The sequence below is a fragment of the Rhincodon typus genome, chromosome 10 (assembly GCF_021869965.1).
Source record: "Rhincodon typus isolate 14 chromosome 10, sRhiTyp1.1, whole genome shotgun sequence".
Taxonomy (NCBI): domain Eukaryota; kingdom Metazoa; phylum Chordata; class Chondrichthyes; order Orectolobiformes; family Rhincodontidae; genus Rhincodon; species Rhincodon typus.
The window spans coordinates 38,893,321-38,918,320 of record NC_063341.1 but is presented as its reverse complement, the minus strand read 5'-3'; the positions used below and the strand labels follow the sequence as shown (position 1 = coordinate 38,918,320).

At 38.4% G+C, this 25,000-nt stretch overlaps 1 protein-coding gene across 16 annotated transcripts in view; it reads right to left on the bottom strand.

Moving 5' to 3' along the window:
* The window catches only part of nfia (nuclear factor I/A), a 508,381-nt gene that overhangs the window by 258,085 nt on the left and 225,296 nt on the right, over nucleotides 1-25,000 (bottom strand). For all 16 annotated transcript variants that reach the window (XM_020525466.2, XM_020525335.2, XM_020525596.2 and 13 more), the window contains exon 3: nucleotides 5,287-5,349. In XM_020525466.2, coding sequence (XP_020381055.1) covers nucleotides 5,287-5,349 — 63 coding nt within the window. The remainder of the gene's footprint in view (nucleotides 1-5,286; nucleotides 5,350-25,000) is intronic.

The window sequence follows — 25,000 nt, the reverse complement described above, 5'->3', positions numbered from 1 at the left end:
CATAACTTAGGATACAAGTTGTTTGTTCATTGATAGCATATAACACTCAGAGATAAAATGATTACTTCTGTCTAATTAAAGTGGAATATTATAAAATGGGGGGAGTGGGTGGTGGTAACATACAGCTCTGATTGTATGAAAACTGCCTTTTGAAATCAAGGTAATTCACTGATATTTAGACTTCTTTGTCTTATTAGACGGTTTGTTCTACTTGAATTCTGTACGCCAATAGATTTGTCATCAACTTTTCTTCATGTTTCTATCTCATTGATGGGTAAAGCCTAATCAGAACTCTTAGACTGGTTAGTATTAGCTAGTTGAGGTATATGTAAATGAATGAAGCCTTCAATTGAAATACACCTATGCACTCTACAAAGTCAAAAGAGCAGATATCCTGTTATGTACAAGAGTAAGAATCAGGCAGTGAGTGTAAGGAATTTAGCTGCAATCTCTGGGTTGAGCTGACATACTTAAATAATACACTCCCTTGTGTTATGACGTAATTAGAAGGCTCGATTAAATCACTGCCTTGTAACCTCACTGCAAACCATCTACTTACCTGACTTTATTACTTAGTCCTTTTCTAACAGAGAAATGGAATCAGGAAAAGGTGACTCAGGGTGCATTAGGCAATCTCTGCAGATAGACTATTTTTGAACAATTCCATGAAAAGGGGCTTATAATTGCAAACTCTACTTTATTACAAAATATATCAAGAATAAAATTCAGTATTTGTAATAAAATTTGAAAACACAAAATTCATTTGTATTTCTTTCATGTATCTCATAAGTTATATAGAAATTATGTCTTTTAACAAGCCAGTGCAATATGTATGCAATCTTTATGTATTGTTAGACTCACTCTCCTGGATAGAATTTAATCATGAATGCTGGATAGAAAGTAAAACTCCCACCTCTCAATATACACATGTATCAACATTTTGAGGAAATCTTGCACGTTACATTGAACAAAATCCTTTGCATATTTAGCAAAATTCATATTCCGCATGTGTTGATGCAACCAAGATTAAGTTGCAAAAATGTAATCTGTCATTTTTGTTTTCCAGTTTTAGACTTTTGATATTTTGCCTACTGTCACAGACAAATGTTTTTTAAAACCTCTCTCTTCTTACAATTGCCTCTGTACTTGTTTCACACTTTCCAAATCTTCTAGTCTCTCTGCCTGTTTGTCTTGAACGCTTGTTGTCTCCATTTTTCTTTTATGTTGTTCTCATTCACATTGTTATCAATTCCACTAATATTTATCCTCAGTCTGACTTCCAATTTCTGTAAACCGTCCTCAAATATGTATCTCATGTGAAGTAAACACTGATGGCCAGTTCCAAAACTCCACAGCCGAATTCACTTCACTCCACTGTGTAATTAACAGGTGCGGTAATTGAGGAACTAGGAAGTGGGGAGAAAGAAGACAATGGAGGGAAACATATGAATTAAAGGCATTTGCTATAATGTCAAACTACTTGCTTGGCCAGACGGGCATACCGTTGTTGTGGTGTTGTTAATTATGATATTCTGACATTGGCTCCTTGTTTAAACAGGTTAAAAGTACCAAATCCAGTGACATGTAATCGCAGAATTTCTGTATGCTCTCACTTCTTAAAAAAAGACATATGTATACCCTGAAAAAAGAGCAGTTTGGAAAGTTTGTATTTCAATACCATAAAAAAGCTGTAAACGTCAAAAGGTCTTTGTGATTCCAGAAAGCGACTGGCCCGAATGGAGTCTTCGACTGTGCACTCAGATCCTGCATGGATCAGCTGGTGGGAGTATTTGCAGGCATCATTAACCTCTCCTTATTCTAATGTGAGGTCTCCATCTGCTTCGAGAAGTCCACTATCACTACGAACCCAGTGTCAAAGAAAAATCAGGCAATGAGCCTGAATGACTACTGCCTGGTGGCTCTGACATCCATTGTAATGAAGTAACTTGAGAGGTTAGTAATGGTACAATTCAACTCCAGCCTCCCAGATTGCCTTGATCCACTATATTTTGCCTAACATTGCAACAGGCCCATAGCAGACGCCATCTCTCTGGCCCTTCAGTCATCCTTGGAATATTTGGACAGCAAGGATACCTACATCAGACTCAAACACCATAATTCCAATAAAACTCACCTCTAAACTCCAAAACCTAGGATTCTTCTCCCCACTCTGTAACTGGATTCTTGACTTCCTGATCCACAGAGCACAATCAATAAGGATAAGCAACAACACCTCCTCCACAATAATCCTAAACAAAGGTGCCTCGCACAGCTGTGTACTCAGCCCCTTCCTATACTCTTTTTGCAATCAAGACTGTGTGGTCAAATTCTGCTCTAACTCCATTTACTAATTTGATGATGATAGCACCATAGCGGGTCGGATCGCAAACAGTAGTGAGACAGAGTACAGGAAAGAGATCGAGCACTTAGTGGCATGGTGTGAAGACAACAATCTCTCCCTCAATGTCAACAAAACAGAAAAGCTTGTCATCGACTTCAAGAAGCAGAATGAAGGATGCAGCCCTGTCTGTTTCAACGGTGTTGAGCTGCAGATGGTCGAGAGCTTCAAGTTTTCAGGAGAAAAGATCACCAACAATCTGTCTGGTCCACCCATGTCGGCACTATGGTTAAGAAAGCACACCAAAGCCTCTACTTCCTCAGAAGGCTAAGGATGTTAACATGTCCACAAGACTCTTGCCAATTTTTATAGATGTACCATAGTAAGCATCCTATCCAAATGCATCAGAGCTTGGTATAGCAACTGCTCTGCCTAAGACCGCAAGAAATCAGAGAGAGTTGTGAATGCAATCCAGTCCATCATGAAAATGAGCCTTCCTTCCATAGACTCTATACTTCCCACTGCCTGGGGAAAGCAGCCAACATAATCAAAGACTCCTCCAACCCCCATTATACTCTCTTCCACCCTCTTCGACTGGACAGAAGATACAAAGTTTGAAAACATATACCAACAGGTTCAAGAATAGCTTCTTCCCTGTTATTGTCAGACTTACGAGCAGACCTCTCATTTATGAGAATTGATCATTCTCTGCACTTTCTCCGTAGCTGTAACACTATATTCTGTAATCTGTTTTATTTCTCTGATGTCATTATGTAAGGTATGATTTGTCTGGATAGCACGCAAAATAGTACTTTTCACTCTATCTCAGTACATGTGACAATAATAAATCAAATCAGCATTTGTTTTACTCTTCAATGTCATCTACTGATCTACTCACCATATTCCTTAACCACTTTACTCTCCTGAAGTTTCAATCTGAAATATTAGTTGGACTAATTATAACAATGGCTACTAGTAAAATATATGTTACATAATCTCCAGGATCTGTTTCTGTGCCTTCCAACATTGGCGTACAGTTACAACTAAATGGATTTGCTCACAGTTTCTAATGCTGCAAACCCTGATGCTGTTAAAAGCTTGTTTAGTTAATTATTTAAAATCAACAAAAAAATCATAGCTAGGTCCATTTATTAACTTAAAACACAAATCCAGTACATTAAACACAACAAAAATATCCTCTATTAACAGAGTTCAGGACAGCGATGCTTGCACAAACTCTTGCAATGATCATTTTTCTCAGCTGACGTGAATCTCAAGCATATGCAGCAAAGTCACACCAATAATGAATTTTAATACAGCTGGAAAATTCGTTTGTGATTGTAGGTGCAAGTGCTCTACTGAAGTGAGCTTATAATTCATCACTCAAGGGGCTAATAGCAATTTGCACAACAGTTACACTGTGTGCCTCAGAGAATTAAACATCCCTCCACCCACCCATTTCCTGTGGGTAACCTTTCAGACTGAACACCAAGAATTTTAATGTTTAAATATAGCTGCCAAGGGCATACATTTCCGTACTAGCAACAGTTATTTTAACTGCACTGTTCAGTGGCCTGTCTGAATTATTGTATTAATATAAGGTAAAACTGCCGATTCAATTAAACTGCAGCCCACTCAACAAAGTCTTCACACTGATTGCAATGATGAAACGTAAACATAACATTTTCAAATTTAATGATGTTTTCTCATCAAATCAAAATGGTGAGTATATTTCTCTGATTTACAATCCACAACAAGGCACAAAGACAACTGTAGAAAACATCTGAACAGAAGCTTAAATGCAAATGAGATGAACTATATGAAGATAAGGAAAAGTTCAAGACTCTTGAAAATAAATCCTTAACTATCATTACCTTCATCACCAGAGGTCTGGTAAAATTAATTACTAAAAACAATTCCTTCACCTGAAAAAAAAATTCCAAACTGAATTACTAGCAATAGTTCTTTTACAGAACTGAAATTTGCCTCGGAGAATGACTGAACAAGCTCAGTGATCTTGGAATAGATTCGTCATGGAGTTTTTTTTAAACAGGCAGGTTTAATGCTATATCAGATTACTAGATCACTAGAGAAATACCATGCTCACTTTCGTAGAGACTTTAACCTGATGACAATGGATTTCTTCACAAAAATTTCAAATTTCTACATTATAACTTTAGTATCAGATAATATTCAACAGATTATCTGCATAAATATGTTAATTATATTGCAAACATTCCCCAATGAAGGTTTTAATGTTCAGCTTGGCAGCAAATGGGAATTAGAAGCCTCACTGGAAACTTTCAGCTTGGAAAGAGGTAAATGCTGTTAAAAAGAATTGCTGCACACACTAAAAATGATTCCTTTCAGTTTAAGAATACCTATTATTTCTTCTATTAACTTCACTGCAGAGTGTTAAATATGTGTTTGCACAAAGTATGTTTTTCACTCATGTCAGGCACTCAACAGCTAACAAAAATTAAAATGCCATGTTTTCCTATTCTACAGCTTAAAAGATCTTTATATCTCAAAGTGATAAGACATCGCACAGAAGTAAGGAATTGGTATGTACTAAAGAATCAGACCTTCAGCACATCAGATTTTTTTTTGTTTTTTTGAAAACTTTGGTTGGCTTTGACACCATATTCAAAGCTAAGGTCACTGAGGGCTTTCACTGAAAGTCACTAGATATAAAACTGCAATGTTCATTGTTAGCTAACATTCCTAATGTCAAAGACTTCAAAAGAAACTTTACTATATTTAAGTTCTTTCTTTAGAATGACTAATGGCATTCAATTCTTACAATCAATTCCCTAATGGTTTAAGAGCAATTTGCTACAACACTATTACAAAAAGACAATCTAGTTTTAAAAGGACAGCTGTTCCTCTGCCCAGCTTCTTCAGTGAATACTGCTATGGTGCATCTTTCATGTCAGATTAATACATACCATTTTCTGGCTGGTCCTTGATATCCTCACTTTCCTGGCTAGGGCTTTCAGACTGACCTGAATCTGAAAGACAGAAAATATAAGCCAACCTATTAGAATAGATCATAGAAACTTCATCATAGAAGCAGGCCCTTTGTCACCCAAAGTTCCACAACCAAGCTACATATTCTACTCTTTACACTTGCTCCATAATTTTAGTATTATACTTCCTCAAATACATATATTATTCCCCCTGAAAAATTGACTCAAGTTTGGTTGCTATTTGAGGCCACGTGTTCCATAATCGATGACATCTTATTGTTATAAAAAGTTATTTGGTATAATTTTGGGGAGACAGGAAGTCCAATTTGGTAAATACAAAATGACATAAAATAAAGATGAATTATCATTTCAAAATTGCACTAACATTTTAGAAATGTTGCTCTTGTTGATAAATGTGATTGATTGTAACGTATTGCCCAGGCTGTCACTACACTGGGGCACTGGTCTGCTGCAGGGTCTACAATTTACTTTAGATAGTGAGTTCTCAATCTCAGCCAGGTTTCCCCTGGGATGGCCTGAGTTGAAGACCAATTTTAAAACATTTTGGTGAATATTAACATAAAAAAAACTTTGTGCCAAGTCTGCATAAAGGGAGATCATTCTTCTCTGGATGGTGGAAGATATTGTTGTATCTCTCCAATGTTTCCTTAAGGATGTTACTTGGTAATTATTTTCCTAACTCAATTAATTCTTGACCCATTTTCAAGGACGTCACTATTTCATTGTGCTCGGGTGAGGACAAGCACTCGCAATGGTGTTCAATTATTGATCTTTGGGAAACTTTGTAAATGTCAGCACTGTGCTATTAGCTAACATCTAAAATACTGCAACATGCATCAGCACTGCATCCTATCCCATACAAATTGCACTAATATCACAGCAGAAAAAAATCATCCTGCAGTCATACTTTATTCTCTCACAGCATCTAGATAATACAGAAATTTACACATGCTTAAGAGACTCAATCATCTTCCTTATTCAAGCACTTTCTCTCATCTCACAAAGACTGATGGCAGCCTTCAAGGGAAATGGTGACCTTGCCTCTCATCGCTGTGGCATATACCAACTAAAATGAGGAAGTCTTCATTACATTCATAGCCCTGTAATATTGCCATCGTGACTGATATCTCTCAATCTACGGGAAGAAGAAACGATGGACCTAATAAATAAATTTGTATTGCACCATCGATAGTGGAGTAACTGACACCCTTAGCTAAAGACTTGGAGACCCAGACACCAAATGATCTATGATTCAGCAACAATTTCAGGTGATTTCCGTACATGATGGTGGACAGCGAGAAAGAGACCAGGCATCAGCAGAATGCCTGAAGGCTGTGACATCCCAAGTGAATATGAAAGCATCAAGATATCAGAAAGAATGTCCAAAGACATCTGATGGCTTTCAGAATGACTTCAACCAATGCACTAGTAGACGTTTTACACAATATTTTCACAAGATGTCAGAGATTTGTTGCAAACTATTAAATTTGGTATAATACCAATCAGTAACACCTCAGGAACTATGCCCTGCATATATGGATTGCAAGGATTGCACATGGACATCATTGTCTCTCTGGAGAGAGGCAGTACATCTACTTCCTTAATTCAAATTAATTTACTTGAACTTTGCTACTGCCAAAATCTAAGGTTCATAGTGGACTATCCCAGCCATTCGACCATTTCTCATTTAAGACGAAGCTTCAGCTTACTTTTTAAATTCATTCATGGGATATGAGCATTACTAGTTAAGCCAGCATTTACTGCCTATCCCTAACTGCCATGGAAGAAGGGGAAATGGAACGGTTTTCTTGAGCCACTGCAATCCGTGAGGTCTAGGTACACGGTCAGCACTGCTAGGATGGAGATCCAGGATTCTGATCTAGTGAAAACGAACAGACAGCAATACAGTTCTAAATCAGGGTGACTGAGTATCGGTAGGCAGGTTATTAATGATTAGGTGCTGCTTGATAGCGCTGTTGATGAAACCTTTCATCACTTTGTGATTGATTGAGAGTAGACTGATAGAATGGTAACTGGCCAGTTGAATTTGTCCTGCTTTTCTACACAAGACAACTCACTCCCAATTGTATATCACTTGCCGCCATCACTAAGGGATGGTGATGGTTTTGTTTGGGACGCATATTCACAAAATCAAATTTACAGAAAATGTCAGGCTGCTGGGTTGGCTCTCATTTCTGACACAAGCTTTCAGATATTACTGAGGAGGTCCCTGTAGGGGTACCAGGGCTGTGTGTGCTGTTGTCAATTCGGGAGCTTTGGTTGCTACCAGGTTATCCATTCATTTTCATTCTTTTATCAGTTTTTATAATGGATAGATACAAGTGTGTGGCTTGTGAGGGCATCCAAGAGTCAACCACATTGTTTGTGTCTAGAGTCACATATAGACCAGACCAGGTAAGGATGGCAGGTTTCCTTTCCTAAGTGCATCAGATAGGTTTTCACAACAATTGACCTCAGTTTCATGGTCACCATTAGGCCGGCTTTTAAGTCCCAATTTATTAAGGAAATTCAAATCCCAGCAAGGCAGAAGGTGAAATTTGAACCCATGTCCCCAGAAGCTAAACCTGATCTCTGGATTATCAGTACAGAGAGATTACTACCATATCACAGCCTCCCCTTTTCAAAGACAATGTTCCCTGTGGTAGCCTGAAAGTTACTTTGACATAAAGCTTAGTGCTCTGCTATCTTTGACAACTGCACAGAGCTTTGCAAACTCAAGGTTTTACGGAAGTCAGCCTGTAGCAAATCACACAGCTTGACAAAATGACTGCCTGAAGCACAGGCAGCAAGCATAGTTTTCCTCTATCATAACCAGGTAAGAGTGGTTCAGTTTGTAACCAGGTGTTCTTCAGCATCAATAATTCTGAAAATTAAGGGCCTGTGGGATCTGCAAGATGGCATTCTGGTAAATGTGGTGAAATTTTCACCAGACATCATTTTCCATTGCCAGAATTTGTGGACTCAGTGTGTAGGTACAGAAAGAAGTTAGTGCCACTATACTGTAATAACATTGTGGGTCAGCACACTGCCTGCAGGGGTTCAAGAAGGTAACTCACCACCATCTTCAAGGTGAAATTAAAAAAAAAATCTACATTTGTATTGTTAACCGAAAACACAAAGTTTGGGTGGATGCTGAGGACTTCACCTGCTCCAACCCATTTGACCCGAATCGCAGACATCTATCAACCTAATGTGTAAGGTGGTTTATAATGAACCTTTTAAAAATCGATGCATTTTTTTGAGGATGAGGGCTGGACTGAAATTCACTCATGTCCATTCAGACTGCTGAGGAGTCAAAATCCTGGAAATGCCTTTTTATAACACTGTTTGGTCCCTACACCCCATTGACTACAGCTGTTCAAGAAGGTGGCTCACCATTATGGTGAGTAATAAATGCTGGCAGTAATGCATAAATCACATAAACAAATTTTTTGAAAATGTCTTGATCTTCATCTCACTTGGTATGCCAGACTCAATCACAGTCGAGTCCTGATTGAGTTGAAAATGTAGGAATTTGTGGGGGTCTCTGCCTTCATAAGAAGTGTTCAAAAGTTCTGTCCTCTCAAAGGCATGCTAGAGTTATTAGAAAATTCTGTCAGTCTACATTGAGTTACATTGGGAAGCTGGCTGGACACAAACAGAACTCCACAACTATTTCTCTACTGTCCAAATCATGTGCCACTATCAGAACACGCAAGTATCAGAACCGTGCTGAATTACAGCAACCTAATTACTTAGGAAGGCATTTAGATAACACACTGAAAGCGTTTGCACATGTACAGTTTAAAGGAAGGAAATATATGTTTTCAAAAAGTTCAGTGCAGATTGGTTATTCTCAGTAACGCACGCTTTTGCAGTTTAGAATCATGCATTCATTTCATACGGACCAAGTGAATGATGGGAGTGAAGTATCACTCGGAGTTATGAAATTCAGCAATTTAATAATTTCAAAAATAAATGAGGTATCTCCATGTCCATAACTTGGTCTCATTCCAGCTTCCAAATGTACATGTTCAAAATGCAGCACACAGCAAGTCAAGCGTGCGAGGATTATCCCTCAACATTAACCAACACCCACACCAAACTAACCCATGACTACTACCAGTTGAAAGACAGCCCAAAATTAGTTCCAGACACAGATTTGAATTAAAAGAATATCTTGAAACTTAAGTTATCAAATTACCTTTGAAGTTTACTGGTAAAGTTCAAAAGGTCATGACATCAGAATATAGACAAACGAACACATCAACATCTTTAATGACAAGCAAGTGGAAAATGCTAATTTCTCAACGATCTTACCATTGTTTAACAGTTATCAACAACCTCAAATCTCTGGAGAATCCAACTTCCTTATTTGAGTCCATATAGAGGGATCCAAAAGTTGCCTTTTATTTGTTCTTGGTCTGTGCCAATGCTGCATCAAAACTATCAACTGAAATTTTGGCTTGCATTATGGTACAATGCCATATACACTTGCAGCCTTCTTCTACCTGCTAATGAATGTCTTCAGGAAATTTACCGGTGAAAATTTTTGGAGTACTGTAAAGTATTTTATGTACTGGACAGCTACCCGTGTATAATGTCAAGGAAATTCATTAAATAGTATCACCAATGAGAACTTTAGCTTATTTCCCTTTTCTAGTTTCGGAGGATCTGCAAAGTATTATGATTCTTTGAAATGTAAAATCTGAAAAATTGTAATCGAAACTTACCTCCAAGCTAACCATTTCCAGCTTTAAGGTGGCAAGAGGAGCAACTGATTCCAAAGAGTTGAGTCGGAACCTTAAATATTATCATGAAGACTCATTGTCATTCTGCTTTCCAACTTGAACTCTGGTCACCTGGGTTTCTCATCAGGCAACCAAGGTGATTCAGGATCCAAAAACTTGCCTGGGGCCCCACTGTGAGTGGGTACCTCCTCATATCCTTCTCCTTGAGGGCTTCCCCTCAGGAATTGGCCGTCAATCCAATTGCCTTTCCCACCTCCCAGCCATAAATCAAACACCCTCCCTTCCTGCTCTGAGATCAAATTCCCTCCTCTGTCCCCCTTCCCTTTGTGAAACCACACCCTCACCAGCAACTTTGTAAAAATGATATACCATAAGGAATTATTACAATACCACACTGTTAAATATCTAGTTTATTGTCAGCATAGTGAGGTTTCAGAAACTCCCTTAGGCAGGTTTTTATATACAAGTCATTGCACTTCAAAAAGAAAGCAATCCACAATGAAAAATAGCTTGAGACGTTTGGACTTGAAAAGTGCAATATCAATAAAAGTATTATGATCAGAAAATGTTAAAATCTTCAGCAATGTGACAGAATAGTGCCATTATTTCCCATGTGTGATCACACACATCTAAAAACCAGGAAAAGGTCTACTTAAATAGTCAAACATTTCCGGCTCAAAATATAATCAAGCTTATTCAGGGCCTTTCCAGGAAGTGAGTCCTTTCCTAGCAGGGATCCTTCATAAGATAGGAACTGGTCAAAGGTGGACAATGACAAACTAGCTGAGCTGACACTATTAAACTGTCCAGTTGGAGGTTAAACAAACATATCCTGAAAAACAATACTGCAGACCATTGAACAGGAAGATTAAGTTGCGTAAAATCTCCATCATAAATGGGAAGAAGTCTCATGAATCTAATTACTGAATCTATACCTAAATGCCCTTTCCTCTTTCTAACAAATTACTTGTTTAACTTAGTGTCCACGTAATTCTTTAAAATCTCTGCCATGCCGCAGTTCTTTTTTTTAAAAAAAGTTAGGTTTAAACTTTAATTAATTATTCTGAAAATACTGACAACAAATCTAGGCCTTGATATGTGATCCGAGGACTGCTCTTTAGTAATGCTCAACTTCTGAACTGGCACCCTGTAAAAACTGAATCATTTGTGGTTAGTATTTCAAGTCTTGATCATATCTACATTCCTAGTTGTAACTGAAAGAAGCTTAACCTTTGAGGGAGTTTGAAACCACTTCCAATTAGTTCTGTGGTTTTTGAAAAAAGATATGTAATGACTAATGATGGAAAAAGTGGCTTTACGCGTGGTTTGCTTGACATGATGCTAACACTAATTCTAAAACTTCAGAAGTTGTATTTACTCCACTATCTTTTACATAATGCACTTCTCAGTGACCTGGTGACTAATATGCCAATATTTTGGATGAAGGAATTATGGACCTGATATTAAGGAGTGATACTGTCAGTTAGCCTTTCTCCAGGGAGGTTTTTGTTGTGTTCAGCCAGCGCAAAAGGACATAAGGTGACAGTTCATGATCTGTCTAGAAAGCCTGCCAAGTTGACCAAGAAATATTAATAGAATTAATGCAGTTATTCATAGACGGAGAACTTTTTAAAACATGTCACAGTTATTAAAATAACTTGCTCTATTCTATAAAAGTAAACATTTGACTTATATTAAAATCAAATTGAATAGTAATTGATACCAACATTTTAACATAGAAAACGTTTTACCATTTAAAACTTCATACAAAACATTCTATATGAACGTACAATTTGTATAAAAACAAGTATGTACAATTAAAACGTTCCAATTTATTCCTCTACAGAAATTGGTTAAACAATGAAAACACTATTCACAATAACGATTAAGAAACATGGTTCATTATTGATGGTGTAAGTGCAAATCAAAGACTAATATTTCATGATCATTACTCCAGTATGGTTTTTGCACAACACAGCACTGATGCTATTTACAGTGTCTAGTGATCACAATTCAATATGGAAATCCCTTTCACAAATTGTCTTTAAAGCAACTGTCCTTTAGTTTATCAAGAGAAAATTCACAGCCAGGCAGAGACCAATGAAGCACACATGAAACATGTCGTAAATCTTGGACAAATTGCCTGGGACATTTAAGATTTAAAACAGCTGATGCTGGAGACTTGAAGAAGATCATAGACAAAATGACAGAGTATCCCTACTATTTTTTAAGAAGTTTTTTTTTTCTAAAAGAATGGCTAAAATATATTTTCATTCAATGTGGATCTAACAATTATTTGTCACAACCATTACCTCCCCTGTCTCTCATCATGTTGGCTCAGCCTTATTTCCAGACAAAAATAAACACTTTAAGACTTTACTTGTTTGTATTCCTCTCAGCAGCATGCTATGCATCAGCAGCTAAAAACAAAGAAACTTTTAGCTGCTCAGACACAGTACAGAAGCGCCTTGAACAACGAACCAGGGGAGAACATTCACAAAGCCTGACAGTCCGTTCAATGCAAACTTCAGGGCCATAATGCATTCCAAGTCCCTGCACTAATTAAATATGCATTTGCACAACCCGATCGATGAGAGTCATGGATCGAGTGACACACCTGCGCATCTTGGGCCAAAAGCTCCCAAAGAAAACACAACCGCCTCCTTATCTTTTTTCATAGCCTCTCAATTTCTTCACCCAGATAACTAATTTAATTCTCTCACCCTTCAGCGAAACTGGATTAGGAAAGTCAATACTTTCTTTGTGCTCTGATGGTGGATACTGTGCTTTTTATTCAGTTTTGACCTTTTCGACAAAGACAAGGCAATGGCATAGGTTCCTACAGTAAACTAATGCTCCAGGTCTCACTGGGAAGTAAAAAAACAAAGAAAAAATCAGAAACCCCTGCAGGCTTCAGCGGACAAATGCCCCCACCCCTGGGGTGGTAAATAAAAATAAGACGCAAGCCATAAATATCTAAACACAAATAAATGAGTCTTAAAATCCTCACGCTTAACTCTCAGATGTCAGAAAATATGGTTGAAATAATGTCATCTTAAAATGGATAACTACAGTAAAATGTTAACCATCCATCAGTTAGTACTAACAGAACTACGTATTGCAAGTAATTTTTAAGGAAAATGAAAATCACACTAATTTTTAATGTATGGATTGCTCACTTGCTTCATTTTTTTGCTCCAGATTAGAAATTAAGTCCCTGATACTGTAACAGGAAATGGGGCCTCTGTACAAGGCAGAGCTATGGGTCTCTGAAATATTTATGTGCTGTAATAAGACTGGAATAGAAGCAAAAACAGAAACAGAATTCATGTCAAAAAGAACCATCTGACAGTGAGGTGTACGAATGTACAGATGAAATTTTAAAGGAGGCACATGCATGGTTACATTTTTCACATTTTCTTTGCGCAAACTAAAATCTTCAAGATTTTGTTCAGAGATAAAAGCTGTATATAAAAGTTGTACAATATCCAAAGTTTCTCAGGTATTTTTTCATAAAATGTATATGACCAAATCACCATGTTTTCAAAGTAGGTTTTGTCATGATTCATGTTAAAATTGCTTCACAAAAAAACAAAAGTATCAACTTAGCTTCAAGCTAGGGTAGTAGCTAGACACCACAATGTCTAGGGCATTCCAGTTCCTGTTGAAAAAAGTCAAAAGGAGGAAAACTCAGCTGTGATATCTTCCACCGTCAGATTGCTGGCCACTCCTTGCTGTGTGGATTTGCACGTGAAGCGCAGTGACCTGTGTGAGCTGCCGAATGGTTAGTGGGATTACAGTGAAGCAGAAGTTAGAATCTTCAGAATGAAGGGAGCACATGTGAAAGGAAAGCTTTCTCCAAGGTGAAGGTTGAGTATTTTACATTACTGGTGGTAAATATTTGATCAAATAAGCAGAGAAAATGCACACATCATTTAAAAAAAAATTCATGGGATGTGGGCATTGCTAGCTGGGCAAATAATGATTGCTCAGTCCTAAATGCCCCTGAGAAGATGGTGGTGAACTACCTTTATGAATTGTTGCAGTCCATTTGACTTTGGTACACCCAAAATGCCATTAGGAAGGCCATTTAGGATTTTGTTTCAGCAAAACTCAGTGAACACTGATATATTTCCAAGTCAAGACAATGAGTGGCTCAGACAGGAACTTGCAGGTGGTGGTGTTCCCATGTATCTGCTCTCATTGATCTTTTAGATGGAAGTGGCTGTGGGTTTGGACGGTGCTGTGTGAGGAGTTTTGCAAGTTTCCGCAGTGCATTACTGAATGTCAGCGGTGGAGGGATGGAATGTTTGTCGATGGGGTGCTAATCAATCAGGTTGCTTTGTCCTGGAAGGTGTGAAGTCTTTTGAGAGATGTTGGAACTGCACTTATTCAGGCAAGGAGTGTGTATTCCATCATAGTCCTGACTTGTGCTTGTGGATTGTGGACAAGCTTTGGTGACCCAGAACGTAAGTTACTCACCACAGAATTTGTTGTCTCTGACCTGTTCCTGTAGACATAGCATTTAGATGACAGTTCATTTTTTGGTCAATGATTACCATCAGGCAGCAATTGCTCTAAACCACCCAGCTAGTTGGAAGTTCCAGGCAGATAGCATGCTGACAAATTGACTTTTGGTTCTGGAAGTTGCGACCACGAATGTAACATTTTGTCATGGCATGATCGCTCTTACATAAAGGGTCCTTTACGATGAGGCCATTAACTAAACTTGTCTCATTACACCTCAGACCTAAAGTAGCCTGTTCACCAATTGGTTCTTGAACAGACTGTCTAAGAAACTATCCCAAATATGAAGTCATCTTCCAGCTACTTTTGTCAATTTGATTTGACCAACGTAGATTATTTCTTGATTTATTTATACAAATTTTGCGTAGCTGCTGCATTGTGTCCATCAGTGACTTCTTGCTCCTTCTATTTCTTATCTCTATCCAAATAAATTCTACACTTTGGTCCTCTGAACCAAGGTCAATTCTATTAATGTGCTGAATCATCTGTTATTAACAGATAACCTCCATTTCCTTTGTTTCTGTCCTTCTGAAATGTCCAGTCCCTTAGAATATTCTGATCTTAACCATGGTCACTCTGCAAATCTGTCTCTCTAATGACTATCATAGCATACACATTTATCAAGTTATCAATTCATCCATCTTAATACAAATGGAACATACATTCCGATAAAAAATGTCTTTGGTTCTTTTGTTTTCTCCCTACTCTGAATTTCTGATGTACGTTCTTATGTTCGTAAGCTTTGTTTCTTCCTGTCACACTCTGTTTTATCATTATCCATATTGCAATCCTGCAGTATTACCGTATGCTTTTCATTAACTTATCAAATCTCCCCTCATACGAGCCCCCAAATCCCAACATCCCCACATCTATGATCTAGTTTAGAGTTCTCTTCATACCCCCAGGTGTACATTGGTCTTAGCATGATTTAGGTGAAGGCTATCCAATTGGTACAACTCCATCTTTTGCTGCCAGCATTCTGTGAATCGAAACCCATTTCTCCTGCATCAATCCTTGAGCCATGCATTGAATTCTATAGCTTTACTTATCCTATACTAATTTTCTGATTGTCAGATAATAATCTGGACCTTTGTAGTTCATCTTTGTGATTTGGTCCCTAGCTGCTCATGCTCCATCAACAGTAACCTCTTTTCTAGCTCTACATCTGTAAATGGCATCCACATGGACCAGTGAGGATTATATCACATTACATTTCCAAAGTTAGTCAATTGACTTAATGAACTACGTGGCAAGTAGGCCAAATATAACTTATTGTTAACTTGCCTGAGCACAGTAGGCCATTTGCCTAAACTCACTTTTGTTGGTTCTTGGGAAAACCAATCCATCAGTCCTGTTAACCTGCTTTTGTTTCATACAATTAGAAGATATCCTGAAATTATTTTCTGAGACTAAAATGGTCAAACCGTAGTTTACTTTGTTCCTGCCATCCTGAAAGCTGCGTGAACAGTAGCAGCTAGTTGTTCATCGTCACACATAACATAGGATTTCTTCATTTCACGGCACATCCTTTTAAAGAAAGGAAAACAATTCTGAAATGTCTTAGGCAAGCAGTCTCACTGTCACTCAGTGGATAAAGAGTTTGTGTGGTGCCTCACTATGATGGGTTCTATTGCAAGACTGAAGATTCTCCTCACTATCCCTAGCTGAGGAATTGAAATAATTAGACTTGATTAACATAATTAAACTAGATTATTTAATTAGCTGAATAATCTAATCTATCTCAATAAATAGATAATTTTATTTATAATAGGCACCTGCCCAGCTTCCAACAATTATCCATTCAACCCTTGAAGAACATTTCTGGGCATCAAAAGAATTGTATTTAGCTCTGAGCTTAGAAAATTAAAATAAAACTAAACACTTGCTATTCACACCTACATGAGACTAGACATGAGGGTACTTTTTAAGAGAATAACAGCTGCGGTTGTATCTCAGTCTACATTGACCCTCAGGGTCAGAAATGCAAAAGGAGGAAATCAGATGATGTCAGAGCTATCTTAGATATATGATCTTTCCAATGGTTTACCAATTTTTCACATTATTTTCATATATGTCATTTATTCTGATGATATTGGTCTAAGCTACAGCGCTATAACTCAAACAAGAGTGGTGTGCAAAAGTGCATTGTGAAGAAGATGAAGCATGTAGGTTTGTAAATATATTGACTAGGTTAGATGGATATGTGCTTTAAAAAGATTAAAATTGCAGTACATGATACTGTTGCAACACCTACAGCCAAGAATTCTTGTACATTCTGGGCAAAGTAACTAAGTCAAAAAGCATCAGTGGTCAAGACAGAAAACTGGTGTTGTGCTGGGTTGGGATGAACATTGTTCCACTCACCATAAAAGACCTTCAAGTGTAAATGGCAGAACAAGTGATAATGATAAATAGTCCTACTATAAAGACAATACCAGCTATACAGGAGCTCGTTGCACGCTTAAATTACCGAAATATCAATTATCACTGCAAGCCCACATAGAACAATAATTACTTACTCCAATAGTTAAAGAGGGCCACAATTTTAGGTTATCAGCAGTTACAAACAGCACAGTTAATGTTTACCTTTATACTTACAGTATGCCATATAAATATTAAACGGGGCAAGAGTGACTGGATTTGTACTCAATTAAAACACGAAAGCAGTATTTATATGATGTGCCATGAGAAACAGATAACAAGAGGTCAGCCTTTGAGAAACTAATAAACAGCCCGCTAACATACACAATGTTCATCACATGAAAAATACCAATTTACATGAACACAGCTGACAAACCTGCAAATGTACTCCAGCATGATTTAGGGCAAAGAGAAGGGAAAGAAATAGATCTGGGAATGAATAGGTTTGTCAATATCTTTGAAAAGGTGAATCAAAAATGTATAATTCAGAATGTAAAACCTATTTTCTCAGTATTGGCAGACTTGAGCGCATCTTCAGCACATAATTTCTTAGATTACAGTTTATTGATAGGAATGAAAACTGCAGTGTTTCAGTATTGTGATGCAATCTTTATCATTTTTCATTTTTGCACACAAATTTTCCATTATCTTGTTACAAATATCTTCTATTGTACAGAAAGTAAACTCAACGTACTTTTGGTGTAGTGAACATTCTTACAAGGTAAAGGATTAACATGCTAAACAATTGTATTTCATGGTTACATAACAGAACTCATGTCATTATCAGGCAACACAGAACATTAAAGGTGAACTTCAGAGTCAGTGAGAAAACAGCAAGAGACCAAGCTGCATGTGATAGAGAAAGTCCAAATATGAAAAGTTGGGGAGGGTCGGGGGGGGAGCGGTGTGGTGGAAAGGGGGAGGGGATGGTCAACAGTGGGAAGATTGCAAGAAGTGATGTGAAAGAAAGTATGAAAAATGTTAAGAAAGAGTTGCTTTTTTAAAAATCAGAAACCAAAATCATTCACCTCAGGACTGAAATAGATACTTGATACAGAGATCTGAAAATGCTTAAACTTTCAAATCTTTCAAGCAGTTAGCATTTCAGCAAAATTTGGTAGGTTGGAATTGACTTCAGCTTTTAAAAGCGATCAAAATTTTGATCAAGAACGAACTGAGAAAGTGGGTTTGAAATATCTGAATCTCCAAACCAACAATTCAGACAACCAACATGGTTATGGAAACGATCAGAAGACTACAAGACATAGGAGCGGAAACTAGGCCATTCGGCCCATCAAGTCTGGTCTGCCATTCAATCATGGGTGATAAGTTTCTCAACTTCATTCTACCGCCTTCTCCCCATAACCTTTGATCCCCTTAACAATCAAGAACCTATCAATCTCTGTCTTAAATATACTCAATGACCGCGCCTTCACAGCCTTCTGTGGCAATGAATTCCACAGATTCAACACTCTCTGGCTGAAGAAGTTTCTCCTCTACTCTGTTCTACAGGGTCTTCCATTTACTCTAAGGCTGTGCCCTTGGGTCCTAGTCTCTCCTGCTAATGGAAACATCTTCCCAACATCCACTCTATCCAGGCCTTTCAGTATTCTGTTATTTCAATTAGATTCCCCTCATCCTTCTAAACTCCATTGAATATGGAACCTCAAATGCTCCTTATACGTTAAGCCTTTCATTCCTGGGATCATTCTCATGAACCTCCTCTGGACCCACTCCCGAGCCAGGACATCCTTCTTGAGATATGGGGGCCAAAATTGCTCACAATATTCTAAATGTGGTCTAACCCAAGCCTTACAAAAGCCTCAGAAATACATCCCTGCTTTTATATGATAGTCCTCTTGAAAAAATGCCAACATTGCATTTGCCTTCCGAACTACAGGCTCAACTTGCAAGTTAAGGTTAAGAGAATCCTGGACTAGAACTCCCAAGACCCTTTGCACTTCAGATTTCTGAATGTTCACCTCCTTTAGAAAATAGTCTATGCCTCTATTCTTCCTACCAGAGTGCATGACCTTACACTTTACCACATTGTATTCCATCTGTCTCTTCTTTACCCATTCTTCTAACCTGCTTAAGTCCTTCTGCAGCCTCCCCACCTCCTCAATACTGCCTATCCCTCCACCTATCTTTGTATCATCTGCAAACTTATGGATAGCACAGTACTCAGTGGTTGGCACTGCTGGCTCTCAATGCCACTGATCTGGGATCGATTCCACCCTTGGGTGACTGTCTGTGTGGAGTTTGCATGTTCTTCCCGTATTTGCGTTTCCTCCAGGTGCTCTGGTTTCCTCCCGCAGTCCAAAGATGTGCAGGTTAGGTAGATTGGCCATGCTAAACTGCCCGTAGTGTCCAGGAATGTACAGGGTAGGTGGATAAGCCATGGGAAATGCAGAGTTACAGGGTTAGGGTAGGGAGATGGGTCTGGGTGGGATGGTCTTCGGAGGGTCAGAACTTGATGGGCTGAATGGCCTGCTTCCACACTGTAGGGATTCTAAAGACAGATTAGGAGAAAAACGATATGTACTAAGCTAACTACATCGAGAATTGTTGACAAAATTATCAAATGTTTCTGTGTAATTATTTTCAGAATTTTCAAAACTACTTTCTCCTCTGTAGATCACAGGTAACATTTTCACAAGTTCAGGCTAGACTGTCGGTGAAATCATAAAATTATTTCACTCAGCCAAAATATGTTCTACAAAATCATGCTCAACATGAATTATTTCATATAATAAGGAACACAGCACCAATCATGTTGATCTTAAACTCTGGGATTGATGTCAACCATAAAGTATTAGAAAAGAAATGAATCTCCAAAATTTGTAATCACTAGTGTGTTTTACATACATTAATAAACAATTACAAAAAACAGTCTTTTTTTTGCTGTAGTCTATGATAAAGGTGTCAGAGTGCTTTAACATATTCTTGCAATAATGCTAGTAAATGCCTCACAATGTGAAGAATTTATACAGTGATGGAATATTTGCAATCATGGTGAGATAACTGTAACTGTGAAAGCAGAAATAATTCAGGATACTGATTTGATGTGGCAGCTGGGATGCTACCATATCCTGCTATACAGTGAGAGGACACAGCTCGTTTGACTTCCAACATGTCATGTTTCAATCATGAAGAGACATTTCTTGGAAGATCAATTTGTCCTGGATAGTACACAGTGACTTCAATAAAAAAAACAGTTGGACAGTGTGTAAAACACACTGCTGATCTCCTATCACTGGATCCATGCTGTCATCAAATTCATACCCGAAATATCTGAAGCCAGTCACCTCCAACAGGACAGCAGAGGAACAAAATGGTGACTGACTCATACTTCTTTGTTGTCTGATGAATAGCACTACTGGCAAAAACCAAATCTTCATTCTTTTTTTAATCTGGTGAATGGCATATGGCCATGAAGACATTTAGACAGTGAAGAAACAAACTATGTGAGGGAGCTTTCAGATGATGAAAGGTACTTGCTAATTACATAACAACCTCCATCAGCTGCATCTAATTTTCTCTGTAAACTGCTTACAGTTGTCTCTCTCTAAGTTTTAGCTTTTCAACTCAAACACAGGCTACACTTCGATAAAAATTGGACTCATTTATCAAAGATTGGGTTGGAAGAGTGTATTTAACCTAGCACTGCCTTCTGTGCAATACAATCAAAAACTCTTAAACTATTTGGGAGCAAGGAATTAGGTTGATGATAGTTACTTGGTTCAGCAGATGATGTTCTTTTGTATTATCCAAACAAATATGTGCAATAATTTGCAGTCATTCAAATTGATGTGCCAGAGAATAATTAATAAACACATGCTGAGAGAAAAAAAATCCATTCACGTTTGGCTTTTCCAGTCTCTGGATCCTGTGCGACATGCACACATTCCATGTTCTCTGTGTTAGTTTCAACGATTACAGTGGTCATTTATGGACCATGTGGGAAATTAGGGAACTTTGAGAGACTCTAGGCATCATTAAGATAATTCATTATGCATGCAAGAACCATCTGTGGGGTGCAAGGGGCTACTCAGATGGCACAAGATTGTCTCGAAGTATAGATATGTAATTCTATTTTGTATTATTCGACTTTCTTATAGAAATTTTATTTCTCCATTTTACAGGATATAAAAGAATAGCACCTAGAGATCAGAAACACATAAAGCAGTTTCTGAGAAACCACACAATTTAAAATAAAGTTAAAATCAATATTATTAACATATTTCCAACTTCAAGCCACAATCTGCTCATTAGCGGAGCATGAAGGATTAGTCAAACCGAGACAAATATTGTGAAATTTAAAAAAAAAGGAACAAGTTCTTTATAACAACTTTGTGAACACCACTTTTCAAATCGCAGCTGTTTTGATCTCAGGTTATGTATGTTCCATACCCATTTCAGTGTAGTATAAGTTATTGAATGTTTGCCAGAACTGGAAAATTTAAATATTTTTGTTTACTGTCCAACCAGATGGCAGCGAGTTCAAGTCCCAAGGTACCTCATTATGAAAATAAGTAAATTTACTCGGTTCTTTGCCAGACCGCTAGATGGAGCATTGCACTCTACATTTCAGGGAGGGGGTTAGAGATTATATAATTTCCTCTAATTACAGAGATGAAATAATACAATGCTCACCCTATCCAAATTGACTTCAGAGCAGTTAGTTGGTAGTACTGCATAGGCCAAGAAGCATAGACTGGTTTCAGGCTGATGTTAGAATGTTAATCAGAACCCACTGTCAATTATAAAAAGTTAAAATGGAAAAAGCTTGTTTAATTTTATCTCAATAATTGAACAGAATGAGAATTGACAAGTTTATTTTAAGATTATTTTGCATCGTACTTTGAAATCAATAAAGAAAGATATTGCTTGGCTCTTTCACAACAAGGTTTCCAGTTAAAATCATTGTAGGTTAAATGAAACATTCCCTTAAATAGCTTTCTGAAGCAGCTACTCATGCAATGGGACAGGTATGTGTTCAACAGCTGTTATTCTCATTTCCAATGCACTAAAACCCATGTGTCTAACTCCTAGAGCTGAGTTATACTATTCCCAGATGGCATTTCCTATGCTTGAAGAAAACATATGCATAAGCTTCATCAGAACTCCCTCAGATGAATCATAAAAAGGCAAGATAGGGACTTTGATTGTTTGAGTAAAAATACAGGTGGACGTTCAGAAAACAACAATAAGCAGGTTACCAGGAACTACTTAGCAGTAGCATCCAGGATAGGGGTGGGGAGGTCTCAGGGACATTGCATTCAAAACTAGACTCAAGGAGTAGGTCAAGTCCACTTCTGAAGAGTACAGAGGAATTTCCCTGCTCTCTGAGAGAAGATCATTGCATGCATCTTCCTCAACTGCCTCTTCCCAGTGGCTGAAAATTCCCTCCAGAGTCAAGAGGACTGTCAACCAATTAAAAGTGGCACCACAGACATGATCATCACTATGCAGTAAATTTACATGTGCAAGAAGTGTACATGGACTGTTTTGATGTCACAAACGCCTTTGAATCTATCAGCCACAACAGCTTATGGAGTATCCTCCTCAAATTTGCGGCAATCAGAACTTTGGCTCCAACATCTTCCTATTCCTTGGTATCATGGGAGCTCTGAAGGTCACTTAACAGAACCACCTCAAATCTCTCAATGACGTTGAGGTTAAAAATGGCTGCATCATTGAACCAATTCTTTTCTCCATATCCCTAGGTGCAAGACTGCAGATCAGCTCCAAAAAACTACCCATTGGCATGAAGGTAATCTGTAGAATTATCGGGAAAACAGTCATCCTGTGCTACCTCCAATGCAAAACACAGTAAATCAGCTATGGAGATTTGCCAGTGCAATCCCCACCAAATTGTGCTCCTGAATCTAATCTAGATCAGGAATCCCCACGCACCCCCAGCCACAAGTTGGAAGTCTCTGAGCTGGTGGAGAGAGCAGATGAAATCCATGTTGCTGCAAACTCTGAGGATTGAGTCTTTTTTCCTCCATGGAGGTGGAGCGGAGGTTCTCTAGCTGTACCTTCTTCACAGAGATTCACTGGGTGTCCCCATTGGCTGCACAAGGGAACAGAAGGATATAGTTGTTTAAGACTCATAAAATCTTGTGCAGTTTAAAAATGAATTTGGCAAGTCAATGGAAACAGACAGCTCATTCTTCCTCAAGGTATACAGGTCTGCTGTGAAAAGCTAACAAAGCGTGGCCTCTCGCAGGTTCAGTGCTACTATTAGACAGTCAAGCAATTCAGGGCAAGTTAGTACTTTGCAGAGACTCTGAAACATTGAAGGGCTGTTGAAGGGTGAAACGGAAATTCCTCTGGATTCTTCTCAATCTGCGTCTTATCATGGCAGACTTCAATGTGCAACAATTCAATATCACAACAGGAATGAACCGTTTAAGATCTACCCAGCTTTACTTCTATGGAATATTAGTTCACTGTCTCACTGACTGCTGCTTTTTCTGACAATGGTCAGTAGGGCATGTAGTGTCCTGAAAGTGGGATCACCTGAAGGCATCAAGCATACAATCAGATAGATAGAGACGTTCATTCAGCAAATGAAGAAAAGCAAAAGACTGCAGAAATATCTAAGTCCTTTGCATGATGCAGGGGCTGGACGCCAGATTACCAAAAATTAAACAAAGTCCAAATTTAGCTCATTGTATAGAGGTTTCAATTAAGTTCTCTTTGACCTTTTGGATTCAATGATGCATACATTCTAGGATGGTTCTCTTGCTTAACATCCTGATCTTCATCTTTGGCAGACTGCTGTTGATCCCCATTTTTTTTTTGCGGCCAGAACAATCCCACTTTGTCAGATCCAGTTGTGAAACATGCAGCATGTCACAATGGGCTAGAGTGGAGTGGCCAAGGTATTGAAACCTCATCTTTTGGAGGCCAATGTTCTGTTGCACTATGTCCCAGGTATAAGAATGGGCAACGCTGTTTCTTTGTTCTCCACCTGTTCTCAGGTGTTGTCAGTGACGTGTGGAAGGGTTGGCCCTTGTCTTCCAGCAGCCATCCCTCCATTGCCTGAATACCTTGGAAGGAAGCAGGATCATGAATGTTCTCTGACGTGAAAGCATCATGGCAGCTTCCAGGATATCTGACATAGACATCCAAAATCTGGTATTGATGGTCACATACAATAGGAGCATTGATGGAGTGAAAGCTTTGTCTGTTGAACTTTGCAAGTTGGAGATAGGGTGCTCCTAAAGCAACATGGGTGCATATGGGGAAAGCTAGCAATGGTAGAGAATCCCAATGCTGAAGCTATTTGATTCTCTTCATCACGAATGGAGGGTATGAAGGTCTGTCAACCAAAAAACATGACATCCGCGAGACATTTGTAATGGAGGATTGAGCAATGCAGGTCTTCCGTTGCTTCTTGAAACGTGCAACTGGCATAAAAATTCAAGGCAACAATGCCTGTGACAGCCACCAGTACGTGATGGCCACCCATTGCATCCGAGTGCAAGCCCTGCTCCAGCAAACGACAGTTTGGAGATGATTATCTTTAATCAGCCCCTGCACTCTCTTTCAGACAGTTGAAGAAAATTATAGCAAGAACTTTAGTTGCAAGGTCTCTTCATTCTCCTCCTCCTTGGCGGATTTTCACCTCATGTTTTTCCATCTGAAGACCATACAGCAGCCAGTGGAGCTGCAGTTTTTCCTGGGATTGCTACAACGTAATAATCATTGTCTCCATCTATGTGTCTTTATTGCTGTTTCAAAGTCACAAATATTCTAGCCATGATGATCTCCATGTGAGATGAGTGAACAAATAATCCAAGAGATATGTCAGAAAGATAATAAATTTACTGAAGGAATTCCTGCATCCTCACATCCACCAGGAAGACATTTCATGTAATCCCCTCACAGACTGTGCATGGAGGTTTCCCAAGCAGGTCACTGTTATACCTTGATAAGAAACTGGGAAATCTTAACCAATA